This window comes from Pollachius pollachius, assembly GCF_949987615.1.
Source record: "Pollachius pollachius genome assembly, chromosome: 3".
Lineage (NCBI taxonomy): Eukaryota > Metazoa > Chordata > Actinopteri > Gadiformes > Gadidae > Pollachius > Pollachius pollachius.
Window position 1 is genome coordinate 52,132,298 of NC_136936.1, and position 14,823 is coordinate 52,147,120.

At 49.9% G+C, this 14,823-nt stretch overlaps 2 protein-coding genes across 3 annotated transcripts in view; both read left to right on the forward strand.

Annotated features, from left to right (window-relative positions):
• Nucleotides 1-3,652, forward strand: part of ttc21b (tetratricopeptide repeat domain 21B) — a 32,372-nt gene extending 28,720 nt beyond the window's left edge. The window contains exons 26-29 of one of the 2 annotated variants that reach the window (XM_079732118.1): nucleotides 450-674; nucleotides 1,121-1,241; nucleotides 2,651-2,718; nucleotides 3,074-3,652. In XM_079732118.1, the coding sequence (XP_079588244.1) occupies nucleotides 450-674; nucleotides 1,121-1,241; nucleotides 2,651-2,718; nucleotides 3,074-3,151 (492 nt within the window). In that variant the 3' untranslated portion in view covers nucleotides 3,152-3,652. The remainder of the gene's footprint in view (nucleotides 1-449; nucleotides 675-1,120; nucleotides 1,242-2,650; nucleotides 2,719-3,073) is intronic. The other variant, XM_079732119.1, reaches the window with a different exon arrangement.
• Nucleotides 3,653-5,228: 1,576 nt separating this feature from the next.
• Nucleotides 5,229-14,823, forward strand: part of galnt3 (UDP-N-acetyl-alpha-D-galactosamine:polypeptide N-acetylgalactosaminyltransferase 3 (GalNAc-T3)) — a 10,708-nt gene continuing 1,113 nt past the window's right edge. Inside the window, exons 1-11 of the mRNA XM_079732122.1 lie at nucleotides 5,229-5,446; nucleotides 6,943-7,432; nucleotides 8,355-8,527; nucleotides 8,679-8,828; nucleotides 8,948-9,182; nucleotides 9,933-10,050; nucleotides 10,130-10,330; nucleotides 12,370-12,501; nucleotides 12,692-12,793; nucleotides 12,887-13,039; nucleotides 13,574-14,823. The exon at nucleotides 13,574-14,823 is cut by the window's right edge and continues 1,113 nt beyond it. Of these exons, the coding sequence (XP_079588248.1) occupies nucleotides 6,957-7,432; nucleotides 8,355-8,527; nucleotides 8,679-8,828; nucleotides 8,948-9,182; nucleotides 9,933-10,050; nucleotides 10,130-10,330; nucleotides 12,370-12,501; nucleotides 12,692-12,793; nucleotides 12,887-13,039; nucleotides 13,574-13,687 (1,854 nt within the window). The 5' untranslated portion in view covers nucleotides 5,229-5,446; nucleotides 6,943-6,956 and the 3' untranslated portion in view covers nucleotides 13,688-14,823. The remainder of the gene's footprint in view (nucleotides 5,447-6,942; nucleotides 7,433-8,354; nucleotides 8,528-8,678; nucleotides 8,829-8,947; nucleotides 9,183-9,932; nucleotides 10,051-10,129; nucleotides 10,331-12,369; nucleotides 12,502-12,691; nucleotides 12,794-12,886; nucleotides 13,040-13,573) is intronic.

Consider the following 14,823-nt stretch of genomic DNA (forward strand, 5'->3'; position numbering starts at 1 on the left):
CTCTTGTCTCCCCCTGGTGCTCTCTGGTCTCTCTCTGGTCTCCCCCTGGTCTCACCCTAGTGCTCTGGTCTCTCTCTGGTCTACCCCTGGTACTCTCAGGTCTCCCCTTGTCTCACCCTGGTGGTCTCTGATCTCTCTCTGGTCTCACCCTGGTGGTCTCTGGTCTCTCTCTGGTCTCCCCCTGGTGCTCTCAGGTCTCCCCCTGGTCTCACCCTGGTACTCTCTGGTCTCACCCTGGTACTCTCTGGTCTCACCCTGGTACTCTCAGGTCTCACCCTTGTCTCACCCTGGTGGTCCCTGGCCTCTCTCTGGTGTCCCCCTGGTACTCTCTGGTCTCACCCTGGTACTCTCAGGTCTCCCCCTTGTCTCACCCTGGTGGTCTCTGATCTCTCTCTGGTCTCACCCTGGTGCTCTCTGGTCTCACCCTGGTACTCTCTGGTCTCCCCCAGAAGGACCACGTCCCGGCCCTCCTGGCCATGGCGACGGCCTTCATGATCCTGAAGCAGCCGCCGCGCGCCCGCAACCAGCTGAAGCGCATTGCCAAGATGAGCTGGAGCGTCCTGGATGCCGACGAGTTTGAGAAGAGCTGGCTGCTGCTGGCCGACATCTACATCCACTCAGGGAAGTACGACATGGCCGGAGAGCTGCTGAAGAGGTGCCTCCGTCACAACAAGGTGGAGGCAAAGCACCACCCTACTGTGTCTGTCTGTAGATATATACATATAGAAGAGATATTTGTCACATGCTGGTCTATTGTAACATGTTGGTCTACTGTAACATGTTGGTCTACTTTAACATGTTGGTCTACTGTAACATGTCTCCAGTCGTGCTGTAAGGCCTATGAGTACCTTAACATGTTGGTCTACTGTAACATGTTGGTCTACTGTACCATGTTGGTCTACTGTAACATGTTGGTCTACTGTACCATGTTGGTCTACTGTAACATGTTGGTCTACTGTAACATGTCTCCAGTCGTGCTGTAAGGCCTATGAGCACCTTAACATGTTGGTCTACTGTAACATGTTGGTCTACTTTAACATGTTGGTCTACTGTAACATGTTGGTGTACTTTAACATGTTGGTCTACTGTAACATGTTGGTCTACTGTAACATGTCTCCAGTCGTGCTGTAAGGCCTATGAGTACCTGGGCTTTATCCTGGAGAAGGAGCAGGCATTCCGGGATGCAGCGCTGAACTATGAACTGGCCTGGAAGTACGGGAACCAGAGCAACCCCACCATCGGTACGTTATGAACACATGACAACACCAGAGTAACCCCACCATCGGTAGGTTATGAACACATGAACCCCACCATCGGTACGTTATGAACACATGAAACCCACCGTCGGTACATTATGAACACATGAACCCCACCGTCGGTACATTATGAACACATGAACCCCACCATCGGTACGTTATGAACACATGAACCCCACCATCGGTACGTTATGAACACATGAACCCCACCGTCGGTACATTATGAACACATGAACCCCACTGTCGGTACATTATGAACACATGAACCCCACCATCGGTACGTTATGAACACATGAACCCCACCGTCGGTACATTATGAACACATGAACCCCACCGTCGGTACGTTATGAACACATGAACCCCACCATCGGTACGTTATGAACACATGAACCCCACCGTCGGTACATTATGAAAACATGAACCCCACCATCGGTACGTTATGAACACATGAACCCCACCATCGGTACGTTATGAACACATGAACCCCACCGTCGGTACGTTTTGACCACTTGAACCACATCAGAGTAACCCAACCATCCCACCCAAACATGTTAATGACGTGATAACATGTCTGTTTCAGGAAACATGTTAATGACGTGTTAACATGTATGTTACAGGAAACATGTTAATGACATGATAACATGTATGTTACAGGAAACATGTTAATGACGTGATAACATGTCTGTTTCAGGAAACATGTTAATGACGTGATAACATGTCTGTTTCAGGAAACATGTTAATGACGTGTTTACATGTATGTTACAGGAAACATGTTAATGACGTGATAACCTGTATGCTACAGGAAACATGTTAATGACGTGATAACATGTATGTTACAGGAAACATGTTAATGACGTGTTAACATGTATGTTACAGGAAACATGTTAATGACATGATAACATGTATGTTACAGGAAACATGTTAATGACGTGATAACATGTCTGTTTCAGGAAACATGTTAATGACGTGTTTACATGTATGTTACAGGAAACATGTTAATGACGTGATAACCTGTATGCTACAGGAAACATGTTAATGACGTGATAACATGTATGTTACAGGAAACATGTTAATGACGTGTTAACATGTATGTTACAGGAAACATGTTAATGACGTGATAACATGTATGTTACAGGAAACATGTTAATGACGTGATAACATGTCTGTTTCAGGAAACATGTTAATGACGTGTTAACATGTATGTTACAGGAAACATGTTAATGACGTGTTAACATGTATGTTACAGGAAACATGTTAATGACGTGATAACCTGTATGCTACAGGAAACATGTTAATGACGTGATAACATGTCTGTTTCAGGAAACATGTTAATGACGTGATTACATGTCTGTTTCAGGAAACATGTTAATGACGTGATAACATGTCTTTTTCAGGATACAAGCTGGCTTTCAACTACCTGAAAGCTAAGAGACATGTTGACGCTATAGATGTGTGCCACAAGGTGAGCATCAACACTTCTTCATATTCTGTCTTCAAGGCGCTGTGTGTAGAGTTGAGCGGCGTTCCTCTAGAGCGGCGTTCCTCTAGAGCGGCGTTCCTCTAGCGCTGAAGTCGTTCCTCTAGAGCGGCGTTCCTCTAGCGCTGAAGTCGTTCCTCTAGCGCTGAAGGGGTTCCTCTAGAGCTGAAGGCGTTCCTCTAGCGCCCCCATGGAGATATAAAGACGGACCCATCTTATATCACGCGATTATACATTAAAATGCATATATTATAAGCATATATCCATTGTGCTAGATGCCACTGAAGTGTGTCTGTATGAAGCCTTTGTTTCCTAAAGAGAACTTCTCCTTGTCTCTCAGGTCCTTGAAGCCCACCCTAACTACCCCCGGATGAGGAAGGACATCCTGGACAAGGCGCGCGGGGCGTTGAGGTCCTAGAGCTTCTGTCTGGGGAACACCAGCTGAGGTCCCTTCTGTCTGGGGAACACCAGCTGAGGTCCCTTCTGTCTGGGGAACACCAGCTGAGGTCCCTTCTGTCTGGGGAACTCCAGCTGAGGTCCCTTCTGTCTGGGGAACACCAGCTGAGGTCCCTTCTGTCTGGGGAACACCAGCTGAGGTCCCTTCTGTCTGGGGAACTCCAGCTGAGGTCCCTTCTGTCTGGGGAACACCAGCTGAGGTCCCTTCTGTCTGGGGAACACCAGCTGAGGTCCCTTCTGTCTGGGGAACTCCAGCTGAGGTCCCTTCTGTCTGGGGAACTCCAGCTGAGGTCCCTTCTGTCTGGGGAACTCCAGCTGAGGTCCCTTCTGTCTGGGGAACTCCAGCTGAGGTCCCTTCTGTCTGGGGAACACCAACTGAGGTCCCTTCTGTCTGGGGAACACCAATTCACCAGAGTTTGTTTTTCACTTCTTTTATTTATCAATAAAAAAATATTGTTTTTATTTAAACCTACTTTTAAACATTCTTCTTTATTCACTTTCTAGTCATCCATTCTTGCTAAGGGCTTGTTTTTATGATTGTCTGTAAAGATAATGGTCAATAAGTAAATAAAAAATAAAATATATATCTATATATATATATATATATATAGATATATAGGCCTGTACGTATAGAGAAGAATATATATATATATACACACACACACAGTGGCGGACTTGGTGCCTTATTGGCTGCCCTTTACATGTGAACAAATGATTGGGTTCCCTCTGGTGCCCCTTCATACAATAAATTATGATGAGGAGCCCTCTAGAACGTGCCTCAATGAGTGCCCTCTTAATGCCCTCACAGTGCCTCCATGGTTGAAAAAGTGTCCTCTAGAGTGGTGAATACGAGAGGAAGTGCCATACATGATGCATCATAGCTTTTTGCATGCTGGTTGGGCCCCATGTTGTGCAGAATGTGCCCTTTTTATTTTATCGCCCCTGCCCTTCAAAGAGTCCGCCACTGTATATATTTACATTTACATTCAGGGCATTTAGCAGACGCTTTTATCCAAAGCGACTTACAATAAGTGCATTTGTTGCAATAAGTACATTTGTCATAAGAAGTGAAACTATATCGCTGTCGGTACAGTAAAGACGTTCATAGAACCAAGTGCAAGTATTACAATCGCTAGGCTAACCCATTCCCCGTGTAAAGCAACGATAGCAGCTACTGTAGATGCTACACAATTAAGTACCTTAAATAAGTGCAATGTACAAGTGCCAGGACGTACAACATTCAATGGTGGCTGTGCATTGGTTTCTATGCAGAGTCGAGATGAACTCTGAACAGGTGAGTTTTGAGTCTTTTGCGGAAGCTGGTGAGCGACTCTGCGGTCCTGACATCGGTAGGGAGCTCGTTCCACCACTGAGGTCCCAAAACAGAGAAAAGTTGTGACTTTGCTGATCGACCTTTGCTTGCTCTTAGCGATGGCGGTACCAGACGTCCAGCTGAGGTAGTTGAGCGGAGGGATCGAGCTGGGGTGTGTGGCTTTACTAATGCTTGGAGGTAGGCAGGGGCAGTTCTATCGACTGCCTTGTATGCCAGTACCGTCATCTTGAATCTGATGCGAGCTATTACAGGGAGCCAGTGGAGGTCTCGGAAGAGGGGGGTTTTATATATATATATATATATATATATATATATATATATATTGTGGCCCTTGGCCTTAGTCCAGCTGTTCCCCGTTGTGATGACTGCTGAACGGTAAAAGCTGTTAACTAGTGTCAGGTTGTGATGACTGCTTCACTGAAGTAGTGAACCAGTCCTCCTAATTATAATTCATATAATCATAATTAAGATCTCCTTTATTGATCAGACTTCTGCGGGGAATCCGATTTCGATATCGGTCAGTTAGTTATACTCAACAAACCAGGCCTAACCGAGAGTTATTATTACTAGATAGTTCGTATATAGGGTTATTATCGGGGATTCGGACTTTAACGATCAACTCAGACCTGTCGAGGACCACGCATGCGCACTGGAAGGACTCCGCCCTCTACCTGAGGGAGCGCACCTGGACCAGCGAGACGGAAGTGTGGCAGCGCGAGGAGGGGCCGCCCGCAGCGCTCTTTACTTTAGAGAAAAACAAGCCAAGAAACAAACAAACAAACAAGACGTTCAGAAGTTGAAGCAGAAGGTTGGACTGTTCAGAACTGCCGACCGCTGATGTTCTCCTCGTCCGGTGGGCGTCATCGTTCTCAGAAGAACTCAACTCTGATTCAAACTCAAAGGGTTTGATTCGGGCTCCGTCCGGTGGGTTCATGGGTCTTCATATTACAGCATCAGATAACTTTATATAGGAATATATTTACAATCGTTGTCTTCGTTTGATTCCAAGTGTGTTAAGAGTTCTTCATATTATAACTTATGTCTTCATATTGGAACCTACAGTGCCTTGCAAAAGTATTCAGCCCCTTTGGCATTTTTCGTGTTTTGTTGCCTCGCAACCTGGAATTAACATGGATTGTTTGAGGATTTACATCATTTAATTTACGGAACATGCCCACAACTTTGAAGATGTTTTTTTTTTTTTATTGTGAAGAAAACAACAAATAGGACAAAATAACAAAGTTAATGTGCATAACTATTCACCCCCCCTAAAGCCAATACTTTGTAGAGCCACCTTTTGCGTTTCACCTTTTACCTTTTGCGGCAATCACAGCTGCAAGTCGCTTTGAATAAGTCTTTATGAGCTTGCCACATCTTACCACTGGGGTTTTTGCCCATTCCTCATTGCAAAACTGCTCCAGCTCCTTCAAGTTGGGATGGTTAGTGCTTGTGAACAGCAATCTTTAAGTCTGACCACAGATTTTCTATTGGATTGAGGTCTGCGCTTTGACCAAGCCATTCTAATACATTGACATGTTTCCCCTTAAACCACCTGTGGTTGTGTAAGTGTTGCTTTAGCAGTGTGTTTGGGGTCACTGTCCTGCCGGAAGGTGAACCTCCGTCCTAGACGCACAGAGTGGTACAGGTTTTGCTCAAGGATATCCCTGTCTTTAGCACCATCCACCTTTCCTTTAACTCTGACCAGTTTCTACCTGTTCTTTGGGTGTCTGCCCCAGGCCCTGTCTCCCTGATGCCTGTCTGTCTGTCCCCAGGCTCTGTCTCCCTGATGCCTGTCTGTCTGTCCCCAGGCCCTGTCTCCCTGATGCCTGTCTGTCTGTCCCCAGGCCCTGTCTCCCTGATGCCTGTCTGTCTGTCCCCAGGCCCTGTCTTCCTGATGCCTGTCTGTCTGTCCCCAGGCCCTGTCTCCCTGATGCCTGTCTGTCTGTCCCCAGGCCCTGGCTCCCTGATGCCTGTCTGTCTGTCCCCAGGCCCTGGCTCCCTGATGCCTGTCTGTCTGTCCCCAGGCCCTGTCTCCCTGATGCCTGTCTGTCTGTCCCCAGGCCCTGTCTCCCTGATGCCTGTCTGTCTGTCCCCAGGCCCTGTCTCCCTGATGCCTGTCCGTCTGTCCCCAGGCCCTGTCTCCCTGATGCCTGTCCGTCTGTCCCCAGGCCCTGTCTCCCTGATGCCTGTCCGTCTGTCCCCAGGCCCTGTCTCCCTGATGCCTGTCTGTCTGTCCCCAGGCCCTGTCTCCCTGATGCCTGTCTGTCTGTCCCCAGGCCCTGTCTCCCTGATGCCTGTCTGTCTGTCCCCAGGCCCTGTCTCCCTGATGCCTGTCCGTCTGTCCCCAGGCCCTGTCTCCCTGATGCCTGTCCGTCTGTCCCCAGGCCCTGTCTCCCTGATGCCTGTCTGTCTGTCCCCAGGCCCTGTCTCCCTGATGCCTGTCCTCCGCGGGGGCCTGCGGCGCTGGCTCCGCCCTGTGAAGGTGGTGCTGCTGGTGTTTGTGACGGTGCTGGTCCTGATGCAGTGGGGGGTGGGGCGCGCCCAGGACCCGGGCGCGCCCCCCCCCACCTCGGCGGGGGAGCGGGGCTCTGTGCTGGGCCGGGTCCTGGGCGCGGTCCACCGGCTGCTCCCCGACCTGCAGATCCGGGCCCCTGAGCGCCGGCGGGGCCCGGGTGGGGGGCGCTGTCCCCCGGGCCGCTACAGCGCCGCTGAGCTGCGCCCCGCCCTGGAGCGGCCCCCCCAGGACCCGCGGGCCCCAGGGGCCTCGGGGAAGGCCTTCCTCACCGACACCCTGACCCCCGCGCAGCAGAAGGAGAAGCAACGCGGCGAGGATAAGCACTGCTTCAACCTGTACGCCAGCGACCGCATCTCCCTGAGCCGCGGGCTGGGGCCCGACACCAGACCCCCAGAGTGAGGGCCGGGGTTAGGTGGTTGGGGTTGGATGGAGAGGCTGGGTTAGGTGGTTGGGGTTGGATGGAGAGGCTGGGTTAGGTGGTTGGGGTTGGATGGGTTAGGGTTCAAGCCCAAACGGCAGCGGTCTTCCTGTAGGCGTCATTGAACCAGACGTTGAACTAGCTGCCCTAACCCTAGCCTTCAGAGTGAAAGGACCTTTGGTGGGTTGGGCTAGGGTTAGGGTTAGGGTTAACCCTAACCCTAGCCTTCAGAGTGAAAGGACCTTTGGTGGGTTGAGGGTCACAGAGTGGATTGAGTTCTATTGTCATAGAGTCCATATCTTCAGGCCATCAGGGAAATCCATAAATGCCACCATATGTTAAAATAAATTAATCAATTATTTCTTCAGTGCCTTCTCTTCATGTGGGTGACGTATAACCCAGAAGCCCAGTATAACCATACCAGTAGTCCAGTATAATCATACCAGTAGTCCAGTACAACCATACCAGTAGTCCAGTACAACCATACCAGTAGTCCAGTATAACCATACCAGTAGTCCAGGGGAGCATCAGGTATCCCCACAGGTACATCATGGCTGTGTTTGACCTCCAGGTGCCTGGAGCAGGTACATCATGGCTGTGTTTGACCTCCAGGTGCCTGGAGCAGGTACATCATGGCTGTGTTTGACCTCCAGGTGCCTGGAGCAGGTACATCATGGCTGTGTTTGACCTCCAGGTGCCTGGAGCAGGTACATCATGGCTGTGTTTGACCTCCAGGTGCCTGGAGCAGGTACATCATGGCTGTGTTTGACCTCCAGGTGCCTGGAGCAGGTACATCATGGCTGTGTTTGACCTCCAGGTGCCTGGAGCAGGTACATCATGGCTGTGTTTGACCTCCAGGTGCCTGGAGCAGGTACATCATGGCTGTGTTTGACCTCCAGGTGCCTGGAGCAGACGTTTGCCCGCTGTCCGCCGCTGCCGACCACCAGTGTCATCATCGTGTTCCACAACGAGGCCTGGAGCACACTGATGAGGACGGTGTTCAGCGTGCTGCACACGGCCCCCGCCAGGCTGCTCAAGGAGGTCATCCTGGTGGACGACGCCAGCGTGGACGGTAGCCCTGTCTGTCTGTCTGTCTGTCTGTCTGTCTGTCTGTCTGTCTGTCTGTCTGTCTGTCTGTCTGTCTGTCTGTCTGTCTGGCTGACTGACTGACTGACTGACTGACTGACTGACTGACTGACTGACCTGAGCTCCTGTCCTTCCAGAGGCGCTGCAGGGCGGCCTGGACGCGTTCCTCAAGCCGCTGGGCCAGGTCCGCGTGGTGCGCCAGCGAGAGCGGAAAGGTCTGATCACGGCACGCCTGCTGGGGGCCTCGGTGGCCACTGGGGAAACCCTCACCTTCCTGGATGCTCACTGTGAGTTCACTGTACACCACCGGCCCTGCCTCCCTTTCCTAGACCTATCAGCCCAGCAAGTGTTGGAACTCCAGCTCCAAGGCTTCACTGGCTCTTCATCATACGGTTCCTCTTCACAGGCGAGTGCTTCAGCGGCTGGCTGGAGCCGCTGCTGGCCAGGATAGCGGAGAACTACACAGCAGTGGTGAGCCCTGACATCACCACCATAGACCTCAACACCTTCGAGTTCATGAAGCCATCGCCCTACGGCCAGAACCACAACCGGGGGAACTTCGACTGGGGCTTGTCCTTCGGCTGGGAGAGCCTACCTGAGCACGAGAAGCAGAGGAGGAAGGATGAAACCTACCCCATCAGGTAAGACTGAGGTTAGGCCTAGTCTACCCCATCAGGTAAGACTGAGGTTAGGCCTAGTCTACCCCATCAGGTTAGACTGAGGTTAGGCCTAGTCTACCCCATCAGGTAAGACTGAGGTTAGGCCTAGTTTACCCCATCAGGTAAGACTGAGGTTAGGCCTAGTTTACCCCATCAGGTAAGACTGAGGTTAGGCCTAGTCTACCCCATCAGGTAAGACTGAGGTTAGGCCTAGTCTACCCCATCAGTAAGACTCTCTGAGGTTAGGCCTAGTCTACCCCATCAGTAAGACTGAGGTTAGGCCTAGTCTACCCCATCAGTAAGACTGAGGTTAGGCCTAGTCTACCCCATCAGTAAGACTGAGGTTAGGCCTAGTCTACCCCATCAGTAAGACTGAGGTTAGGCCTAGTCTACCCCATCAGTAAGACTGAGGTTAGGCCTAGTCTACCCCATCAGTAAGACTCTCTGAGGTTAGGCCTAGTCTACCCCATCAGTAACACTGAGGTTAGGCCTAGTCTACCCCATCAGTAAGACTGAGGTTAGGCCTAGTCTACCCCATCAGTAAGACTGAGGTTAGGCCTAGTCTACCAGTAGTTAGCCAGCTCCTTCCCAACCTGCGTTGACTCGTGCCCCCCCCCCTTAAGATTCCCCATGCTGTCCTCAGACCAGCACACTGACCAGCATGGATGGACCAGGTGTGTTGGCTAGGTGAAGGCCGTCTGACTGACACCTTGTGAACCTTCTTCTCAACAGGACCCCTACGTTTGCTGGAGGTCTCTTTTCAATCTCAAAAGAATATTTCTACCACATCGGCAGCTACGACGAGCAGATGGAGATCTGGGGCGGCGAGAACATCGAGATGTCCTTTAGGGTAGTGTGTGTGTGTGTGTGTGTGTGTGTGTGAGTGAGACCACATCAGTGTGTGTGACGCCAGCTGTGTGTGTGTGTAGGTGTGGCAGTGTGGTGGGCAGCTGGAGATCCTGCCCTGCTCAGTCGTTGGTCACGTGTTCCGCAACAAGAGCCCCCACTCCTTCCCAAAGGGCACCCAGGTGATCGCCCGCAACCAGGTGAGGCTGGCCGAGGTATGGATGGATGAGTACAAGGAGATCTTCTACCGCCGCAACCAGCAGGCGGGGCAGCTGGCCCAGCAGGTACCTCCCCCCGAACCGTCTGTCTGTCTGTCTGTCTGTCTTGCTACTTACGCACTTTGATCTGGAGCAAGCAGCCAATCCTTACAGCATGAAGCGCCTAGCTGGGTTAGAGATGAGTGGAGCTGAGTTAGAGATGAGTGGAGCTGAGTTAGAGATGAGTGGAGCTGAGTTAGAGATGAGTGGAGCTGAGTTAGAGATGAGTGGAGCTGAGTTAGAGATGAGTGGAGCTGAGTTAAAGATGAGTAGAGCTGGGAGCTTCAGGCTGATCAGCCAACATGTCTGTCCGGGCAAGTTGAGGCAGGTGGATGGACGTCCCAGCGAGGCGCGGTCTGAACACGTGTTCCATGTTGGAGCCAAAAGAGTCTCCAAAGAACTCGCTGCAGGATGCCACATCACAGCCGCACTGTGTTATTGCTGTAGTTTAAACATTAGGATGAGCCTCAGGAAGGGTCCCGCTCCAGTAAAAGATAAGCTGCTGGTCTGAAGCCCTCATCAAGCCCTCATGAAGGCTGGGTGCTCCACCTGGACGCCACAGCCTGTGGGGACCTGGCACTGCTTACTGTTATTACTGAGTCCTATTATTACCAATATAATGGTGAGCATGGAGCAATGTACCTGAGGTGATGAGTTGGTTCAATGCTGAGGGGATGAGTTGGTTCTATGATGGTGATGAGTTGATTCTATTATGGGGATGAGTTGGTTCTATGGTGGTGATGAGTTGATTCTATGATGGGGATGAGTTGGTTCTATGATGGTGATGATTTGGTTCTATGTTGAAGGGATGAGTTGGTTCTATGATGGTGATGAGTTGGTTCTATGGTGGTGCTGAGTTGGTTCTATGTTGAGGGGATGAGTTGGTTTTATGATGGTGATGAGTTGGTTCTATGTTGAGGGGATGAGTTGGTTCTATGTTGAGGGGATGAGTTGGTTCTATGTTGAGGGGATGAGTTTGTTCTATGTTGAGGTGATGAGTTGGTTCTATGATGGTGATGAATTGGTTCTATGTTGAGGTGATGAGTTGGTTCTATGATGGTGATGATTTGGCTCTATGATAGTGATGAGTTGGTTCAATGTTGAGGGGATGAGTTGGTTCTATGATGGTGATGAGTTGGTTCTATGATAGTGATGAGTTGGTTCTATGTTGAGGGGATGAGTTGGTTCTATGTTGAGGGGATGAGTTGGTCCTATGATGTTGATGAGTTGGTTCTATGATGGTGATGAGTTGGTTCTATGATGTGAAGAGTTGGTTCTAAGTTTCTGGTGATGAGTTGGTTCTATGATAGTGATGAGTTGGTTCTATGTTGAGGGCATGAGTTGGTTCTATGTTGAGGGCATGAGTTGGTTCTATGTTGGTGATGAGTTTGTTCTATGTTGAGGGGATGAGTTGGTTCTATGATGAGGGCATGAGTTGGTTCTATGTTGAGGGGATGAGTTGGTTCGATGATGGTGATGAGTTGGTTCTATGTTGAGGGGATGAGTTGGTTCTATGATGGTGATGAGTTGGTTCGATGATGGTGATGAGTTGGTTCTATGTTGAGGGGATGAGTTGGTTCGATGATGGTGATGAGTTGGTTCTATGATGGTGATGAGTTGGTTCGATGATGGTGATGAGTTGGTTCTATGTTGAGGGGATGAGTTGGTTCTATGTTGAGGGGATGAGTTGGTTCGATGATGATGATGAGTTGGTTCGATGATGGTGATGAGTTGGTTCTATGTTGAGGGGATGAGTTGGTTCTATGATGGCGATGAGTTGGTTCGATGATGGTGATGAGTTGGTTCTATGTTGAGGGGATGAGTTGGTTCGATGATGGTGATGAGTTGGTTCTATGTTGAGGGGATGAGTTGGTTCTATGTTGAGGGGATGAGTTGGTTCTATGATAGTGATGAGTTGGTTCTATGTTGAGGGGATGAGTTGGTTCTATGTTGAGGGGATGAGTTGGTTCTATGATAGTGATGAGTTGGTTCTATGTTGAGGGGATGAGTTGGTTCGTGATAGTGATGAGTTGGTTCTATGAAGGTGATGAGTCGGATCTCCACAGGGGGCCTTTGGAGATGTCTCGCGGCGGGTGGAGCTCCGTCAGCGGCTCCAGTGTAAGACCTTCACGTGGTTCCTGAACACCGTCTACCCGGAGGTCTTCATGCCAGACCTTCATCCTCCACAGTTCGGCTCGGTGAGACACAAACACACCCTCCTCCTCCTCCTCTGAGTCAGGGCGGGGAGGAAGGCTTCAGTATTAGGAAGAGGGAAGGAGGAGGACCTCCTGCTCCTCAGCAGAGCTTTGATCCCGTCCCTCGTGGGTGGAGCTCCATGTGGGGGGGGGCTCTGGGCGCTACACGGGATGACCCCTCCTTCTCCCGCAGGTCAGGAGCGAGGGGAAGGAGGCGTGCCTGGACGCAGGCGAGGACAACGAGGGCGGGAAGCAGCTCATCATGTACCCCTGCCACGGGCTGGGAGGAAACCAGGTGAGCTCCACCGGCTCCGATTGGCTGAAGGGACGGTAGGAAGGTCTGATCACTGAGTGGTTCCTCACACTCCTCATGGGGTTTCTGTTGTAGTATTTTGAGTACTCCTCACACCAAGAGATTCGCCACAACATTCAGAAGGAGCTGTGTTTGCACGGGAAAGATGGACTGGTGAAACTGGAGGATTGCCAATACAAAGGCAAGCACACATTGGTGGGCGCAGAGCAGGAGTGGGAGCTGAAAGATGTGAGTACGGAGATGTACGGAATGTATTGATTTTTAAATGTATTGATTTAATCAGCAATGGCTGATTAAATCAAGGGCAACCTGTGCCTTGAACTGAAAGACGGTTGTGGGATTGCATGCAAAAAGAAAGTGGTTGTGTCTTTGCAGGGGGGAACGTGAGAAATGTAGATGTTAGCTCTCCACTACACTCCCTCTAGATTGACCGGAGACTCGCTGCAGTTCAGACACATCTCTTGGACGAATTGTCAAGTAACATGCTTAGAGGTCCGCTAGTTGACCAATAGGGACGCGGAGGCTTCACATGGAGTCTGAAACGCAGAGTAACTAAAATCGCTGATACACCGCGCTGTGTCTCACCCTCTCCACTGAGGAGGTGAACTGCTGATCGATAGCTGATACACCGCGCTGTGTCTCCGCCTCTCCTCTGAGGAGGAACTGCTGGTCGACGTATCATTCTTGTTAAATGTCACAGGCTCGTATATTAACATACCCGTGGTAATAAGTGCTAGTGATGGTTTATCGTTCTCTTTACAGAACCACCTGTTCTACCTCCGAGGGGCCAACATGTGCCTCAGTGCTGGGAGCGGCCAGCCGGCGCTGGCGGGCTGCGATGCCTCGGACCGCTCCCAAATCTGGACCTTTATATGAGCTCTGGACCTTCAGCTCTGGACCTTCAGCTCTGGACTTCAGCTCTGGACCTTCATATGAGCTCTGGACCTTCAGCTCTGGACCTTTAGCTCTGGACCTTCATATGAGCTCTGGACCTTCGGCTCTGGACCTTCGGCTCTGGACCTTCGGCTCTGTACCTTCAGCTCTGGACCTTCATGTGAGCTCTGGAACTTCAGCTCTGGACCTTCAGCTCTGGACCTTCATGTGAGCTCTGGACGTGCACCTCTGGACCTTCAGCTCTGGACCTTCATGGGAGCTCTGGACGTGCAGCTCTGGACCTTCGGCTCTGGACCTTCATGGGAGCTCTGGACGTGCAGCTCTGGACCTTCGGCTCTGGACCTTCATGGAGAGCTCTGGAGAAGGGGATGCCACCGCTGAAAGGAACCGGAAACTGGCCTTATTCAGCTGGTGGTCATCCTGACTCTAAACACTGCAGGGTGATGGAATGAATACGGAGGTTCAGAACAGAGGTGGAACCGACATTGCCCCTAGGTCAGGCCTAGGAGACCAGCGGGATAACTGGTAACTGACAGATCAAGTTTAAATATATAGATATAAAAATATGGACATTTAATGGGAAAAAAGAAAGCGCTTTTACTCAAATATTTAAGAAAAACATTTTATTTATTTGCTTTCAATGCGTGAATTGCATTTTTCTGTTTTTACAAGCTATGTGATTAGTATTTTAAATCCACAGAATTGTGTTATGACAAGTGCCTTGTTGAGGTTGAATATTTTTTTTTTTTTCTTATTTACACAACCTACAAAAAAGATAGAATTGAATGTGTATTTTTTTGACGTAGCACAGATTTGCCCAGATTACTGAGTTGTATTTTCAAATGGCTGAAATCCATTCAATAGCGTAAACAGGATCAAAAAGCTTTAAACAAAGCGGAATGAATTACGGCCCCAGATCCACCCTATTCACCACTGAGCCTGTCTGACTTCAGTGTTTGGGGCTGAGGACTGCATTCATTATATGTGTTTAACTTTGAATGTTCACAATCACTTTTTTCCTCTTGAATATTCATGATCGTGATACATGAATATTCATAATCATAATTGACATTTTAATCATAATCATGATCTTAATATGCATAATCATTAACATTTCT